Source organism: Oncorhynchus mykiss, chromosome 13, assembly GCF_057628025.1.
Source record: "Oncorhynchus mykiss isolate SJ-2025 chromosome 13, ASM5762802v1, whole genome shotgun sequence".
NCBI lineage: Eukaryota > Metazoa > Chordata > Actinopteri > Salmoniformes > Salmonidae > Oncorhynchus > Oncorhynchus mykiss.
This window is the reverse complement of record NC_143034.1, coordinates 85,059,098-85,076,370: the sequence shown is the minus strand read 5'-3', so window position 1 is coordinate 85,076,370 and position 17,273 is coordinate 85,059,098. Positions and strand designations below refer to the sequence as shown.

At 45.2% G+C, this 17,273-nt stretch overlaps 2 protein-coding genes across 3 annotated transcripts in view; both read left to right on the top strand.

Moving 5' to 3' along the window:
• Positions 1 to 2,794, top strand: part of LOC118947901 (unconventional myosin-XV) — a 212,756-nt gene extending 209,962 nt beyond the window's left edge. The window contains exons 62-63 of the mRNA XM_090194383.1: positions 1 to 92; positions 784 to 2,794. The exon at positions 1 to 92 is cut by the window's left edge and continues 55 nt beyond it. Of these exons, the coding sequence (XP_090050509.1) occupies positions 1 to 92; positions 784 to 885 (194 nt within the window). The 3' untranslated portion in view covers positions 886 to 2,794. The remainder of the gene's footprint in view (positions 93 to 783) is intronic.
• An 11,540-nt stretch (positions 2,795 to 14,334) lies between these two features.
• The window catches only part of llgl1 (LLGL scribble cell polarity complex component 1), a 129,797-nt gene continuing 126,858 nt past the window's right edge, over positions 14,335 to 17,273 (top strand). The window contains exon 1 of one of the 2 annotated variants that reach the window (XM_090197965.1): positions 14,335 to 14,756. In XM_090197965.1, the coding sequence (XP_090054091.1) occupies positions 14,676 to 14,756 (81 nt within the window). In that variant the 5' untranslated portion in view covers positions 14,335 to 14,675. The remainder of the gene's footprint in view (positions 14,757 to 17,273) is intronic. The other variant, XM_090197966.1, reaches the window with a different exon arrangement.

The following is a 17,273-nucleotide window of genomic DNA, read 5'->3' as shown; positions in this document are numbered from 1 at the left end:
CAACAGGAGGCTCCAGCTCCTCCTATCCCTACGTAGACATTCTGCTGGGAGACCTGCTGACACAGCGAATCACACAGCTGCAGCTAGAACAGGTCTGTGTGTCTGTGTTGGAACAATGTTGTGTCTGTGTCTAGGGTCTGGAGCTGTGTTGGAACAATGTTGTGTCTGTGTTGGAACAATGTTGTGTCTGTGTTGGAACAATGTTGTGTCTGTGTTGTCTGTGTGTCTGTGTTGGAACAATGTTGTGTCTGTGTTGGAACAATGTTGTGTCTGTGTTGGAACAATGTTGTGTCTGTGTTGGAACAATGTTGTGTCTGTGTTGTCTGTGTGTCTGTGTTGGAATAATGTTGTGTCTGTGTTGTCTGTGTGTCTGTGTTGGAACAATGTTGTGTCTGTGTTGGAACAATGTTGTGTCTGTGTTGTCGTTGTGTCTGTGTTGGAACAATGTTGTGTCTGTGTTGGAACAATGTTGTGTCTGTGTTGGAACAATGTTGTGTCTGTGTTGTCTGTGTGTCTGTGTTGGAACAATGTTGTGTCTGTGTTGGAACAATGTTGTGTCTGTGTTGGAACAATGTTGTGTCTGTGTTGTCGTTGTGTCTGTGTTGGAACAATGTTGTGTCTGTGTTGGAACAATGTTGTGTCTGTGTTGGAACAATGTTGTGTCTGTGTTGGAACAATGTTGTGTCTGTGTTGGAACAATGTTGTGTCTGTGTTGGAACAATGTTGTGTCTGTGTTGGAACAATGTTGTGTCTGTGTTGGAACAATGTTGTTTCTGTGTCTAGGGTCTGGAGCTGTGTCGGGTCATTGCCATGCACATGGAAAACATGCTGTCTGTCCGGGAGAAGAGACTCACCCTGCCACCGAGTGAGATCACTCTGTTATAACACACTGTCTGTCTGTCTGTCTGTCTGCCAGTCAGTCAGTCAGTCAGTCAGTCAGACAGTCCGGGAGAAGAGACGTTAGAAGATGGTAGATGGTGGTAGATGGTGGTAGATGGTGGTAGATAGTGGTAGATGGTGGTAGTTAGTGGTGGATGGTGGTAGATGGTGGTAGTTAGTGGTAGATGTTGGTAGTTAGTGGTAGATAGTGGTAGTTAGTGGTAGATGGTGGTAGTTAGTGGTAGATGGTGGTAGTTGGTGGTAGATGGTGGTATATAGTGGTAGATGGTGGTAGTTAGTGGTAGATGGTGGTAGTTGGTGGTAGATGGTGGTAGATAGTGGTAGTTGGTGGTAGATGGTGGTAGTTAGTGGTAGTTAGTGGTAGATGGTGGTAGATGGTGGTAGTTGGTGATAGATAGTGGTAGATGGTGGTAGTTGGTGGTAGTTGGTGGTAGATGGTGGTAGATGGTGGTAGTTGGTGGTAGATGGTGGTAGTTGGTGGTAGTTGGTGGTAGTTAGTGGTAGATAGTGGTAGATCGTGGTAGTTGGTGGTAGATGGTGGTAGAAGGTGGTAGAAGGTGGTAGAAGGTGGTAGAAGGTGGTAGATGGTGGTAGATGGTGGTAGATGGTGGTAGATGGTGGTAGATGGTGGTAGAATGTGGTAGATAGTGGTATATGGTGGTAGATGGTGGTAGAAGGTGGTAGATAGTGGTAGAAGGTGGTAGATAGTGGTAGAATGTGGTAGATGGTGGTAGTTAGTGGTAGATTGTGGTAGATGGTGGTAGAAGGTGGTAGATGGTGGTAGTTAGTGGTAGGTGGTGGTAGAAGGTGGTAGATTGATCGTTCTGTCTCTACACCACACTGTCTCAAGGGGGAGGAATAACTCTGATCTATCGGTAGTCTAAACTGTGCTACAGATTGACCATATTTTCCTAATTCAATGGAGGTGTTTTCAGTCTGATAGTCTCTCTTCTCTGGCAATAAAGTCCTGCATCAGGCAATAACAACATATTTGCTGGCGGTGGTTCTGGAGTTAAGAGAGAACTTGGTGAAAAACAATCAGGGAATTACACTTGACATGTGGACTGACGATTTTCCAAAAGAAGGCACGGTGGGCTGTTGGTTTCTGTCCCTCTGAAAACCAGAAGTAAATCATTCTAAATAACAAACTGTCTTTATTTACCACATTGTGGAAGAGTGACAGACCCTCTGCAGGAAGGGAGTTTCTGACACATGGAGTCCTCCTTTACTGATGTGAAGAAGAGACGGGAAGGGAGGTTCTGACACACGGAGTCCTCCTTTACTGAGGTGAAGAAGAGACGGGAAGGGAGGTTCTGACACACGGAGTCCTCCTTTACTGAGGTGAAGAAGAGACGGGAAGGGAGGTTCTGACACACGGAGTCGTCCTTTACTGATGTGAAGAAGAGACGGGAAGGGAGGTTCTGACACACGGAGTCCTCCTTTACTGAGGTGAAGAAGAGACGGGAAGGGAGGTTCTGACACACGGAGTCCTCCTTTACTGAGGTGAAGAAGAGACGGGAAGGGAGGTTCTGACACACGGAGTCCTCCTTTACTGAGGTGAAGAAGAGACGGGAAGGGAGGTTCTGACACACGGAGTCCTCCTTTACTGAGGTGAAGAAGAGACGGGAAGGGAGGTTCTGACACACGGAGTCCTCCTTTACTGAGGTGAAGAAGAGACGGGAAGGGAGGTTCTGACACACGGAGTCCTCCTTTACTGAGGTGAAGAAGAGACAGGAGGAAAGAGAGTCCGACGAGGATTTGTCTTTAATAAAGAAATGTTTTGACTGTTTTGTCCAAGTTAATCTTCTCATGTTGTGTTCTATTATCTGTGACACTGAGGTTACAATGAAGAATGTAAACTAAATCAATCTAATTAAATCCTATTCATAATGAATAATCACTGGCTGTGTTGCAAAGCTTTTCATTTTCTTTCTTATTTATTTTATCTTGTACGAATTTATTTTATATTTTTTAGACGATACAAAACATACACATACAAACGGCAACCACATCACCCTGCCCAGACCCACCTGCTCACACCCCCATCTCCAGCGCCCGCATCACCCTGCCCAGACCCACCTGCTCAAACCCCCATCTCCAGCGCCCACATCACCCTGCCCAGACCCACCTGCTCAAACCCCCATCTCCAGCGCCCGCATCACTCTCTACCACATGGCCTCTGACGGGTTCGGATTTCTAAACTTTAAATATCGTTAATTATCAGTTAGAGACATGAGGAGGCCGTAGTCTGGTTTCTAACCCAGAAGGTAATGGGTATCGGTAGGAGGAGGCCGTAGTCTGGTTTCTAACCCAGAAGGTAATGGGTATCGGTAGGAGGAGGCCGTAGTCTGGTTTCTAACCCAGAAGGTAATGGGTATCGGTAGGAGGAGGCCGTAGTCTGGTTTCTAACCCAGAAGGTAATGGGTATCTGTAGGAGGAGGCCGTAGTCTGGTTTCTACACCAGAAGATAATGGGTATCTGTAGGAGGAAGGTATATAGTGGAGGGTCTACACCAGAAGTTAATGGGTATCTATAGGAGGAAGGTATATAGTGGAGGGTCTACACCAGAAGGTAATGGATATCTGTAGGAGGAGGCCGTAGTCTGGTTTCTACACCAGAAGGTAATGGGTATCTGTAGGAGGAGGCCGTAGTCTGGTTTCTACACCAGAAGGTAATGGGTATCAGGTCAGGTCAGGTTAGGTCAGACCAGGTCAGGTTAGGTTAGGTCAGGCCAGGTCAGGTCAGGCCAAGTTAGGTTAGGTCAGGCCAGGCCAGGTTAGGCCAGGTCAGGTTAGGTCAGGCCAGGCCAGGCCAGGCCAGGCCAGGTCAGGTCAGGCCAGGTCAGGTTAGGTGAGGTTAGGTGAGGTTAGGTCAGGCCAGGTTAGGTCAGGCCAGGTTAGGTCAGGCCGGGTTAGGCCAGGTCAGATTAGGCCAGGCCAGGTCAGGCCAGGTTAGGTCAGGCCAGGTCAGGTCAGGTTAAGCCAGGTCTCATCCTGTCTGTTTGACTCCTAGTACCTTGGGGAGGGCCCTGACCTTAAAGATCTCATCCAGGCCTGTCTGTTTGACCCCTAGTACCTTGGGGAGGGCCCTGACCTTAAAGATCTCATCCAGGCCTGTCTGTTTGACTCCAAGTACCTTGGGGAGGGCCCTGACCTTAAAGATCTCATCCTGTCTGTTTGACTCCAAGTACCTTGGGGAGGAACCTGACCTTAAAGATCTCATCCAGGCCTGTCTGTTTGACTCCAAGTACCTTGGGGAGGAACCTGACCTTAAAGATCTCCTCCAGGCCTGTCTCTTTGACTCCAAGTACCTTGCTTGCTGTGGTAATAAGAAGGAGGAGATTCCAGTCCAAATTGGGGTTTATATACAACCACTGGTGGAGCCACTTCTCTGTCTGATGCAGCTGTTTGACCCAATGGGGGAATTATCTTGGTTTGAGCAGCTGTTTGACCCAATGGGGGAATTATCTTGGTTTGAGCAGCTGTTTGACCCAATGGGGGAATTATCTTGGTTTGAGCAGCTGTTTGACCCAATGGGGGAATTATCTTGGTTTGAGCAGCTGTTTGACCCAATGGGGGAATTATCTTGGTTTGAGCAGCTGTTTGACCCAATGGGGGAATTATCTTGGTTTGAGCAGCTGTTTGACCCAATGGGGGAATTATCTTGGTTTGAGCAGCTGTTTGACCCAATGGGGGAATTATCTTGGTTTGAGCAGCTGTTTGACCCAAAGGGGGTATTATCTTGGTTTGAGCAACTGTTTGACCCAATGGGGGAATTATCTTGGTTTGAGCAGCTGTTTGACCCAATGGGGGAATTATCTTGGTTTGAGCAGCTGTTTGACCCAATGGGGGTTTATCTTGGTTTGAGCAGCTGTTTGACCCAATGGGGGAATTATCTTGGTTTGAGCAGCTGTTTGACCCAATGGGGGTTTATCTTGGTTTGAGCAGCTGTTTGACCCAATGGGGGAATTATCTTGGTTTGAGCAGCTGTTTGACCCAATGGGGGAATTATCTTGGTTTGAGCAGCTGTTTGACCCAATGGGGGAATTATCTTGGTTTGAGCAGCTGTTTGACCCAAAGGGGGAATTATCTTGGTTTGAGCAGCTGTTTGACCCAATGGGGGAATTTTCTTGGTTTGAGCAGCTGTTTGACCCAATGGGGGAATTATCTTGGTTTGAGCAGCTGTTTGACCCAATGGGGGAATTATCTTGGTTTGAGCAGCTGTTTGACCCAAAGGGGGAATTATCTTGGTTTGAGCAGCTGTTTGACCCAATGGGGGAATTATCTTGGTTTGAGCAGCTGTTTGACCCAATGGGGGAATTATCTTGGTTTGAGCAGCTGTTTGACCCAATGGGGGAATTATCTTGGTTTGAGCAGCTGTTTGACCCAAAGGGGGAATTATCTTGGTTTGAGCAGCTGTTTTACCCAATGGGGGAATTATCTTGGTTTGAGCAGCTGTTTGACCCAATGGGGGAATTATCTTGGTTTGAGCAGCTGTTTGACCCAATGGGGGAATTATCTTGGTTTGAGCAGCTGTTTGACCCAATGGGGGAATTATCTTGGTTTGAGCAGCTGTTTGACCCAATGGGGGAATTATCTTGGTTTGAGCAGCTGTTTGACCCAAAGGGGGAATTGTCTTGGTTTGAGCAGCTGTTTGACCCAATGGGGGAATTATCTTGGTTTGAGCAGCTGTTTGACCCAATGGGGGAATTATCTTGGTTTGAGCAGCTGTTTGACCCAATGGGGGAATTATCTTGGTTTGAGCAGCTGTTTGACCCAATGGGGGAATTATCTTGGTTTGAGCAGCTGTTTGACCCAATGGGGGAATTATCTTGGTTTGAGCAGCTGTTTGACCCAAAGGGGGAATTATCTTGGTTTGAGCTTTAATAAGCGTCTGTTAAATGTTATAAAGTTAATTTAGAACCTAACACCTCAAACTGCACCATGGTGTTTCTCTCCGTAGCCACACCCACTTTCAACATTTGGATAAGAAAACATTTAAAGGCTGACGTTGGTTGATTTTCAATACTTAAGAGAGACAAAATTCAAACTCCGCCCTGTTAACTTTTGGACTTTTTAACATTCCCAGGAGGCACGTATTATAACAACCTACTGTAATGAAAAACCTATGGGGGTTTAACCTTCTGAGTTAATGATTATACTGAAGATAGCAGCCACCTCATAATGAGTTCAGATCTGTTCGCCAACCATCATCATCATCATTATTATTATTAACCCTGCATTCTAATGATATAAAAGCCCCTTAGATATTAACGTATATTCCTCCAATCCTCTACATTTAATTAGATCTACAGGGACATTTTATTGACCTGCCAGTATTTTTATTCAGGATCCTCCTCTCATTGAGTTCCCGAGAGCCGTGCCAATTACTATTGGATTATTCACCACGGCAACAACTTGTTAGTATAAAAATGTGCGTTTTTAAAGAAAATTATTAAATTCAGAAAAATATATTTTTCATAAGACTTCTGAACATCTAGTCAAATGACCACCCAGACTATTTGCATTGCCCCTCCCCCTCTTTACCACAAAGCAAGAGGTACCTGAACATCTAGTCAAATGGCCACCCAGCCTATTTGCATTGCCCCTCCCCCTCTTTACCACAAAGCAAGAGGTACCTGAACATCTAGTCAAATGGCCACCCAGCCTATTTGCATTGCCCCTCCCCCTCTTTACCACAAAGCAAGAGGTACCTGAACATCTAGTCAAATGGCCACCCAGCCTATTTGCATTGCCCCTCCCCCTCTTTACACCACTGCTACTCTCTGTTGTCATCTATGCATAGTCACGTTAATAACTCTACCTACATGTACATACTACCTCAACTAACCGGTGCCCCGGCACATTGACTCTGTACCGGTACCCCCTGTATATAACCTCCACATTGACTCTGTATCAGTACCCCCTGTATATAGCCTCCACATTGACTCTGTATCAGTACCCCCTGTATATAGCCTCCACATTGACTCTGTATCGGTACCCCCTGTATATAGTCTCCACATTGACTCTGTACCAGTACCCCCTGTATATAGCCTCCACATTGACTCTGTACCAGTACCCCTTGTATATAGCCTCCAGATTGACTCTGTACCAGTACCCCCTGTATATAGCCTCCACATTGACTCTGTACCAGTACCCCCTGTATATAGCCTCCACATTGACTCTGTATCGGTACCCCCCTGTATATAGCCTCCACATTGACTCTGTACCAGTACCCCCTGTATATAGCCTCCACATTGACTCTGTATCAGTACCCCCTGTATATAGCCTCCACATTGACTCTGTATCAGTACCCCCTGTATATAGCCTCCACATTGACTCTGTATCAGTACCCCCCTGTATATAGCCTCCACATTGACTCTGTATCAGTACCCCCTGTATATAGCCTCCACATTGACTCTGTATCAGTACCCCCTGTATATAGTCTCCACATTGACTCTGTATCAGTACCCCCTGTATATAGCCTCCACATTGACTCTGTATCTGTACCCCCCTGTATATAGCCTCCACATTGACTCTGTATCAGTACCCCCTTGTATATAGCCTCCACATTGACTCTGTACCAGTACCCCTTGTATATAGCCTCCACATTGACTCTGTACCAGTACCCCCTGTATATAGCCTCCACATTGACTCTGTATCAGTACCCCCCTGTATATAGCCTCCACATTGACTCTGTATCAGTACCCCCTGTATATAGCCTCCACATTGACTCTGTATCAGTACCCCCTGTATATAGCCTCCACATTGACTCTGTATCGGTACCCCCCTGTATATAGCCTCCACATTGACTCTGTATCAGTACCCCCTGTATATAGCCTCCACATTGACTCTGTACCAGTACCCCCTGTATATAGCCTCCACATTGACTCTGTATCAGTACCCCCTGTATATAGCCTCCACATTGACTCTGTATCAGTACCCCCTGTATATAGCCTCCACATTGACTCTGTACCGGTACCCCCTGTATATAGCCTCCACATTGACTCTGTATCAGTACCCCCTGTATATAGCCTCCACATTGACTCTGTATCAGTACCCCCCTGTATATAGCCTCCACATTGACTCTGTACCGGTACCCCCTGTATATAGCCTCCACATTGACTCTGTATCAGTACCCCCTGTATATAGCCTCCACATTGACTCTGTATCAGTACCCCCTGTATATAGTCTCCACATTGACTCTGTACTGGTACCCCCTGTATATAGCCTCCACATTGACTCTGTACTGGTACCCCCTGTATATAGCCTCCACATTGACTCTGTACTGGTACCCCCTGTATATAGCCTCCACATTGACTCTGTATCAGTACCCCCTGTATATAGTCTCCACATTGACTCTGTACTGGTACCCCCTGTATATAGCCTCCACATTGACTCTGTATCAGTACCCCCTGTATATAGTCTCCACATTGACTCTGTACTGGTACCCCCTGTATATAGCCTCCACATTGACTCTGTATCAGTACCCCCTGTATATAGTCTCCACATTGACTCTGTACTGGTACCCCCTGTATATAGCCTCCACATTGACTCTGTATCAGTACCCCCTGTATATAGCCTCCACATTGACTCTGTATCAGTACCCCCTGTATATAGTCTCCACATTGACTCTGTATCAGTACCCCCTGTATATAGCCTCCACATTGACTCTGTATCAGTACCCCCTGTATATAGTCTCCACATTGACTCTGTATCAGTACCCCTTGTATATAGTCTCACTATTGTTATTTTACTGCTGCTCTTTAATTACTTGTTAGTTTTATCTCTTATTCTTATCTGTATTTTTTAGGAAACTGCATTGTTGGTTAGGGGCTCGTAAGTAAGCATTTCACTGTAAGGTCTACTACACCTGTTGTATTCAGCATTTCACTGTAAGGTCTACTACACCTGTTGTATTCAGCATTTCACTGTGAGTTCTACTACACCTGTTGTATTCAACATTTCACTGTAAGGTCTACTACACCTGTTGTATTCAGCAGTTCACTGTAAGGTCTACTACACCTGTTGTATTCAGCATTTCACTGTAAGGTCTACTACACCTGTTGTATTCAGCATTTCACTGTGAGGTCTACTACACCTGTTGTATTCATCATTTCACTGAAAGGTCTACTACACCTGTTGTATTCAGCATTTCACTGTAAGGTCTACTACACCTGTTGTATTCAGCATTTCACTGTAAGGTCTACTACACCTGTTGTATTCAGCATTTCACTGTAAGGTCTACTACACCTGTTGTATTCAGCATTTCACTGTGAGGTCTACTACACCTGTTGTATTCATCATTTCACTGAAAGGTCTACTACACCTGTTGTATTCAGCATTTCACTGTAAGGTCTACTACACCTGTTGTATTCAGCATTTCACTCTGAGGTCTACTACACCTGTTGTATTCAGCATTTCACTGTGAGGTCTACTACACCTGTTGTATTCAGCATTTCACTGTGAGGTCTACTACACCTGTTGTATTCAGCATTTCACTGTGAGGTCTACTACACCTGTTGTATTCAGCATTTCACTGTGAGGTCTACTACACCTGTTGTATTCATCATTTCACTGTGAGGTCTACTACACCTGTTGTATTCAGCATTTCACTGTAAGGTCTACTACACCTGTTGTATTCAGCATTTCACTGTAAGGTCTACTACACCTGTTGTATTCAGCATTTCACTGTAAGGTCTACTACACTGGTTGTATTCAGCATTTCACTGTGAGGTCTACTACACCTGTTGTATTCAACATTTCACTGTGAGGTCTACTACACCTGTTGTATTCAGCATTTCACTGTAAGGTCTACTACACCTGTTGTATTCAGCATTTCACTGTGAGGTCTACTACACCTGTTGTATTCAGCATTTCACTGTAAGGTCTACTACACCTGTTGTATTCAGCATTTCACTGTAAGGTCTACTACACCTGTTGTATTCAGCATTTCACTGTAAGGTCTACTACACTGGTTGTATTCAGCATTTCACTGTGAGGTCTACTACACCTGTTGTATTCAACATTTCACTGTGAGGTCTACTACACCTGTTGTATTCAGCATTTCACTGTAAGGTCTACTACACCTGTTGTATTCAGCATTTCACTGTGAGGTCTACTACACCTGTTGTATTCATCATTTCACTGTAAGGTCTACTACACCTGTTGTATTCAGCATTTCACTGTGAGGTCTACTACACCTGTTGTATTCATCATTTCACTGTAAGGTCTACTACACCTGTTGTATTCAGCATTTCACTGTGAGGTCTACTACACCTGTTGTATTCAGCATTTCACTGTAAGGTCTACTACACCTGTTGTATTCAGCATTTCACTGTAAGGTCTACTACACCTGTTGTATTCAGCATTTCACTGTAAGGTCTACTACAGCTGTTGTATTCAGCATTTCACTGTAAGGTCTACTACACCTGTTGTATTCAGCATTTCACTGTAAGGTCTACTACACCTGTTGTATTCAGCATTTCACTGTAAGGTCTACTACACCTGTTGTATTCAGCATTTCACTGTGAGGTCTACTACACCTGTTGTATTCAGCATTTCACTGTGAGGTCTACTACACCTGTTGTATTCAGCATTTCACTGTGAGGTCTACTACACCTGTTGTATTCAGCATTTCACTGTAAGGTCTACTACACCTGTTGTATTCAGCATTTCACTGTGAGGTCTAGTACACCTGTTGTATTCGGTTCATGTGACTAATACAATTTGATTTGATTTGAGCAGTTTGTGGTCACCGTTATAGTCCAATTAATATATTGCTTAGTGGCTTTGCAGGCATGCATAAAAAAATGGTTTGCCCCACCAAGATGTCCATGCTAAAATCGCCACTGGGGTTTATGAATTTGTGGGAACTACTGAAGACCAGGCACACCTCAGATTTAACGGGGTTTTTTCTCTCAGAGTTGCCGGGATTGCACGTGTCCTACTTATGTCAGTACACTCATAAAAATAAATCATTACGAAACTTTTATTCGATCAAATAAAACACACGTAACAAATAAGACATTAACCAAATTCAACACTCATCGACCTCCATACAACAACAACAGAAAAAACGCCACCTGCTGGGAGAAGAAAGATTTAGGGACCAGTTTATCCCTCTCGCTTCGCCTCTTCTTCTTCTCTGTTGTGGTCCGGCAGCGTCAGTAGGAATGCTATTCTGCCAGCAGCACGAACGGTGACGTCACTCTGTATGGTAATGAGGTAAACCTTCAAAATAAAAGACCGTCTTACAACATTGGTATTATTAGGGAAAGGGAATACTGAGCAGTGGTGGGGAAAGTATCCAATAGACATACTTGAGTAGAAGTAAAGATACCTTCAGAGAAAATGACTCAAGTAAAAGTCATCCAGTAAATTACTACTTTGGTAAAAGTGTTTGGTTTTAAAAATACACTTAAGTATCAAGCTCCCGAGTGGCGCAGTGGTCTTAAGGTGTCACTACAGACCCCGGTTCAATCCCAGGCTGTGTTTGGGAGTCCCGTAGGGAAGGAGCACAATTGGCACAGCGTCATCCGGGTTTGGCAGTCGTTGTAGATGAGAATTAGATCTCCCAATTGGCACAGCGTCATCTGGGTTTGGCCGTCATTGTAGATGAGAATTAGATCTCCCAATTGGCACAGCGTCATCTGGGTTTGGCCGTCATTGTAGATAAGAATTTGATATTTTTTACCTTTATTTAACTAGGCAAATAGAACAAATTCTTATTTACAATGACGGCCTACCGGGGAACAGTGTGTTAACTGCCTTGTTAAAGGAGCAGGGCAACAGATTTTTACCTTGTCAGCTCAGGGATTTGATCCAGCAACCATTCGGTTACAATGTAACCACATTTAACCCTCATAGCTGATAAAAAATATAGTGATTTTAATCAATGGCCACTTTTATTGTGCCAACAAGAAAAGGCAATAAAGTAACGTATGAAAACAAACAGAATGTTGACACTGGTATGTTGAGAATATTGGGTTGTAGAGAAACCCTTTCTACCTGTCTCCATAGACCCCTATACAATACACTGGTATGTCTCCATAGACCCCTATACAATACACTGGTATGTCTCCATAGACCCCTATACAATACACTGGTATGTTGAGAATATTGGGTTGTAGAGAAACCTTTTCTACCTGTCTCAGTTAAAATGGGAATCACTCAGTTAGGGTCTCTACTAACCAATTACGGTCGGTTTTGAAGGAGGACTGTGTGTGAGCAGCACTTCCTGCTCCACCCCTCCATAGCCCCCTATACAATACACTGGAGGGGGACTGTGTGTGAGCAGCACTTCCTGCTCCACCCCTCCATAGCCCCCTATACAATACACTGGAGTGGGACTGTGTGTGGTACATATCGAGCAGCACTTCCTGCTCCACCCCTCCATAGCCCCCTATACAATACACTGGAGGGGGACTGTGTGTGGTACATATCGAGCAGCACTTCCTGCTCCACCCCTCCATAGCCCCCTATACAATACACTGGAGTGGGACTGTGTGTGGTACATATCGAGCAGCACTTCCTGCTCCACCCCTCCATAGCCCCCTATACAATACACTGGAGTGGGACTGTGTGTGGTACATATCGAGCAGCACTTCCTGCTCCACCCCTCCATAGCCCCCTATACAATACACTGGAGGGGGACTGTGTGTGAGCAGCACTTAGCATTTAGGTCTATATATCACAGTGTCAAGGCATTTAGGTCTATATATCACTGTGTCAAGGCCTTTAGGTCTATATATCACGGTGTCTCTGCCTTTAGGTCTATATATCACGGTGTCTCTGCCTTTAGGTCTATATATCACAGTGTCAAGGCCTTTAGGTCTATATATCACGGTGTCTCTGCCTTTAGGTCTATATATCACGGTGTCAAGGCCTTTAGGTCTATATATATCACGGTGTCAAGGCCTTTAGGTCTATATATCACTGTGTCTCTGCCTTTAGGTCTATATATCACGGTGTCAAGGCCTTTAGGTCTATATATCACTGTGTCAAGGCCTTTAGGTCTATATATCACGGTGTCTCTGCCTTTAGGTCTATATATCACGGTGTCTCTGCCTTTAGGTCTATATATCACAGTGTCAAGGCCTTTAGGTCTATATATCACGGTGTCTCTGCCTTTAGGTCTATATATCACGGTGTCAAGGCCTTTAGGTCTATATATATCACGGTGTCAAGGCCTTTAGGTCTATATATCACTGTGTCAAGGCCTTTAGGTCTATATATCACGGTGTCAAGGCCTTTAGGTCTATATATCACTGTGTTAAGGCCTTTAGGTCTATATATCACAGTGTCAAGGCCTTTAGGTCTATATGTCACTGTGTCAAGGCCTTTAGGTCTATATATCACTGTGTCAAGGCCTTTAGGTCTATATATCACGGTGTCAAGGCCTTTAGGTCTATATATCACGGTGTCAAGGCCTTTAGGTCTATATATCACGGTGTCAAGGCCTTTAGGTCTATATGTCACGGTGTCAAGGCCTTTAGGTCTATATATCACGGTGTCAAGGCCTTTAGGTCTATATGTCACTGTGTCAAGGCCTTTAGGTCTATATGTCACGGTGTCAAGGCCTTTAGGTCTATATATCACAGTGTCAAGGCCTTTAGGTCTATATGTCACTGTGTCAAGGCCTTTAGGTCTATATGTCACTGTGTCTCTGCCTTTAGGTCTATATATCACGGTGTCAAGGCCTTTAGGTCTATATATCACTGTGTCAAGGCCTTTAGGTCTATATATCACTGTGTCAAGGCCTTTAGGTCTATATATCACTGTGTCAAGGCCTTTAGGTCTATATATCACTGTGTCAAGGCCTTTAGGTCTATATATCACGGTGTCAAGGCCTTTAGGTCTATATATCACGGTGTCAAGGCCTTTAGGTCTATATATCACGGTGTCAAGGCCTTTAGGTCTATATATCACTGTGTCAAGGCCTTTAGGTCTATATATCACGGTGTCAAGGCCTTTAGGTCTATATATCACGGTGTCTCTGCCTTTAGGTCTATATATCACGGTGTCAAGGCCTTTAGGTCTATATATCACGGTGTCAAGGCCTTTAGGTCTATATATCACGGTGTCAAGGCCTTTAGGTCTATATATCACAGTGTCAAGGCCTTTAGGTCTATATATCACAGTGTCAAGGCCTTTAGGTCTATATATCACTGTGTCTCTGCATTTAGGTCTATATATCACTGTGTCAAGGCCTTTAGGTCTATATGTCACTGTGTCAAGGCCTTTAGGTCTATATATCACTGTGTCTCTGCCTTTAGGTCTATATATCACGGTGTCAAGGCCTTTAGGTCTATATATCACGGTGTCAAGGCCTTTAGGTCTATATATATATCACGGTGTCAAGGCCTTTAGGTCTATATATCACGATATCTCTGCCTTTAGGTCTATATATATCACGGTGTGTCCTCTGTCCTGTAGTCTTTTTTCTGGCTTGGTCAGTGATGTTACCCACGCACCGCTACTGTGTACTGCAGTAAAGTGAAGAAAAAAAAATCGATATTCCCAAAGTTTAGCATGTCTTTGCAGGGGGACTCTTATTTAATAAAAGATGCAGGCATAATTTCCTGCTGCTAGGAGAACGGTACTGTGAGTCGGATAGACAGGCAGAGAGCTGCAGCCCCACTGAACAGAATAGAAAGCACCGCTGCAAGCTGCATGGTAGGAAGGATCTTCGCCACATTGTTCCTCCGCATTTATTAAACCGCCCAGGAATCCACCGCTCCGGGAAACGACCCTCTCCGCTGCCCGGGACGCACGATGATGAAGTTTAGGTTCCGTCGGCAGGGCAACGACCCACAGAGAGAGAAAATTAAACAGGAATTGTTCGCCTTCAACAAGGTAAAGTAACACAGACCTCCCTCCCAAAATAAGACCCAACCCGCCGACTGCAGGAAAATGGGGTTTTGGGGGGAACAGCGGATCTCGGTGGCGAGTATGCAGAACCTCTCCTCTCTTCTGCCCTCCTCTCATCGTTCCTCCTCTCTTCTGTCCTCGTCTCGTTTGCCCTCCTCTCCTCTGTCCTCCTCTTTTCTGTGGTCGTCTCGTTTGCCATCCTCTCTGTCCATCCTCTCGTCTGTCCCTTCTCTCGTCTGTCCCTCCTGTCTTCTGCCCTCGTCTCGTCGTTCCTCCAAACCAACCAACCCGCAGAATGTGTGTGTAGATGTATCAGAGGAATGATGTCGCGGAGGTCTCCGCGTTGGAATGCAACTCGTTTTCACGACCAGTCAGTCAGTAGCTACATAATAGTTTTCAACCCCCCCCCGCCGCTGTGTCGGCCTGTTCAAACTAACAACAACAACTTCTTCTACCCGTTACTGCCTTGATGCTATATGCTCTGTTCAAACCCAACACTTGTCGAAAATGTTTTGGTGAATTGATACCAGATTATCTAAAGAGAGAGGACCATTATTCAACCCGATCTGACTGTTTTACAACCGTTAAACTTTTCTTCCATGTTGAAAGTCTCAGGAATGTCATGTTTGCGTATTTTGCCTGTGAAAACAGAAAAAGGGCCTACTATTGTTTTAATTTCTTCACCGAGACCACAGTTATCCGACATTCCCCAACATTTAGAACATCCATGATTAGTTCTCAAAGTTGACGGGGGTACAGACTTCAGGCTCTGCAGGTGTTCCTATATGAACCAGAACAGACTGCGGGTGTCGTGATGGGTACATTGTTTTTGAGTGTTGTAACGTAAGGAACAGTCAACAGCAGGCCATACAGGCCTGTAGGCGAACACGTATCATTTAATAGCTTGATTACATGGAAGATTCACAGATCAACAGGAGATGATATGTGTGTGTCATTGTGGAACCAAACGCTGTGGGCTCTAACGGCACACTGACACACACACACACACACACACACACACACACACACACACACACACACACACACACACACACACACACACACACACACACACAACATACCCCCCTGCTCTCCATAGCAGCCAGGGATTTGGCAGCTGCCGACTGTCACAGGGGTGGTTCCTTACAGACCCAGTCCTGCTGTGGCCGCTGGTTAGAGGGGGTGTGTGTTTACCTACCCCTCACCAAAAACACCCCTTACCCAGAACACACAATTCAAACTCTACATTGGACAGTCTGCCAGTTTGTTAGAGGGGGTGTGTGTTTACCTGTCAGTTTGTTTCTCTCTGTCCTGTAGTCAATGCTGTCAGTGTGTTTCTCTCTCTGTCCTGTAGTCAATTCTGTCAGTGTGTTTCTCTCTGTCCTGTAGTCAATGCTGTCAGTCTGTTTCTCTCTCTGTCCTGTAGTCAATGCTGTCAGTTTGTTCCTCTCTCTGTCCTGTAGTCAATGCTGTCAGTTTGTTTCTCTCTGTCCTGTAGTCAATGCTGTCAGTTTGTTTCTCTCTCTGTCCTGTAGTCAATGCTGTCAGTTTGTTTCTCTCTGTCCTGTAGTCAATGCTGTCAGTTTGTTTCTCTCTCTGTCCTGTAGTCAATGCTGTCAGTCTGTTTCTCTCTCTGTCCTGTAGTCAATGCTGTCAGTCTGTTTCTCTCACTGTCCTGTAGTCAATGCTGTCAGTCTGTTTCTCTCTGTCCTGTAGTCAATGCTGTCAGTCTGTTTCTCTCTCTGTCCTGTAGTCAATGCTGTCAGTCTGTTTCTCTCTCTGTCCTGTAGTCAATGCTGTCAGTTTGTTTCTCTCTGTCCTGTAGTCAATGCTGTCAGTTTGTTTCTCTCTGTCCTGTAGTCAATGCTGTCAGTTTGTTTCTCTCTCTGTCCTGTAGTCAATGCTGTCAGTTTGTTTCTGTCTGTCCTGTAGTCAATGCTGTCAGTCTGTTTCTCTCTCTGTCCTGTAGTCAATGCTGTCAGTTTGTTTCTCTCTGTCCTGTAGTCAATGCTGTCAGTTTGTTTCTCTCTCTGTCCTGTAGTCAATGCTGTCAGTTTGTTTCTCTCTGTCCTGTAGTCAATGCTGTCAGTCTGTTTCTCTCTCTGTCCTGTAGTCAATGCTGTTAGTTTGTTTCTCTCTCTGTCCTGTAGTCAATGCTGTCAGTTTGTTTCTCTCTCTGTCCTGTAGTCAATGCTGTCAGTTTGTTTCTCTCTGTCCTGTAGTCAATGCTGTACCTCTGAGTAACCCCTCTCTGTCCTCCTCTCCGTTCCTGTCTTCCTCTCCGTTCCTGTCTTCCTCTGAGTAACCCCTCTCTGTCCTCCTCTCCGTTCCTGTCTTCCTCTGAGTAACCCCTCTCTGTCCTCCTCTCCGTTCCTGTCTTCCTCTCCGTTCCTGTCTTCCTCTGAGTAACCCCTCTCTGTCCTCCTCTCCGTTCCTGTCTTCCTCTGAGTAACCCCTCTCTGTCCTCCTCTCCTTTCCTGTCTTCCTCTCCGTTCCTGTCTT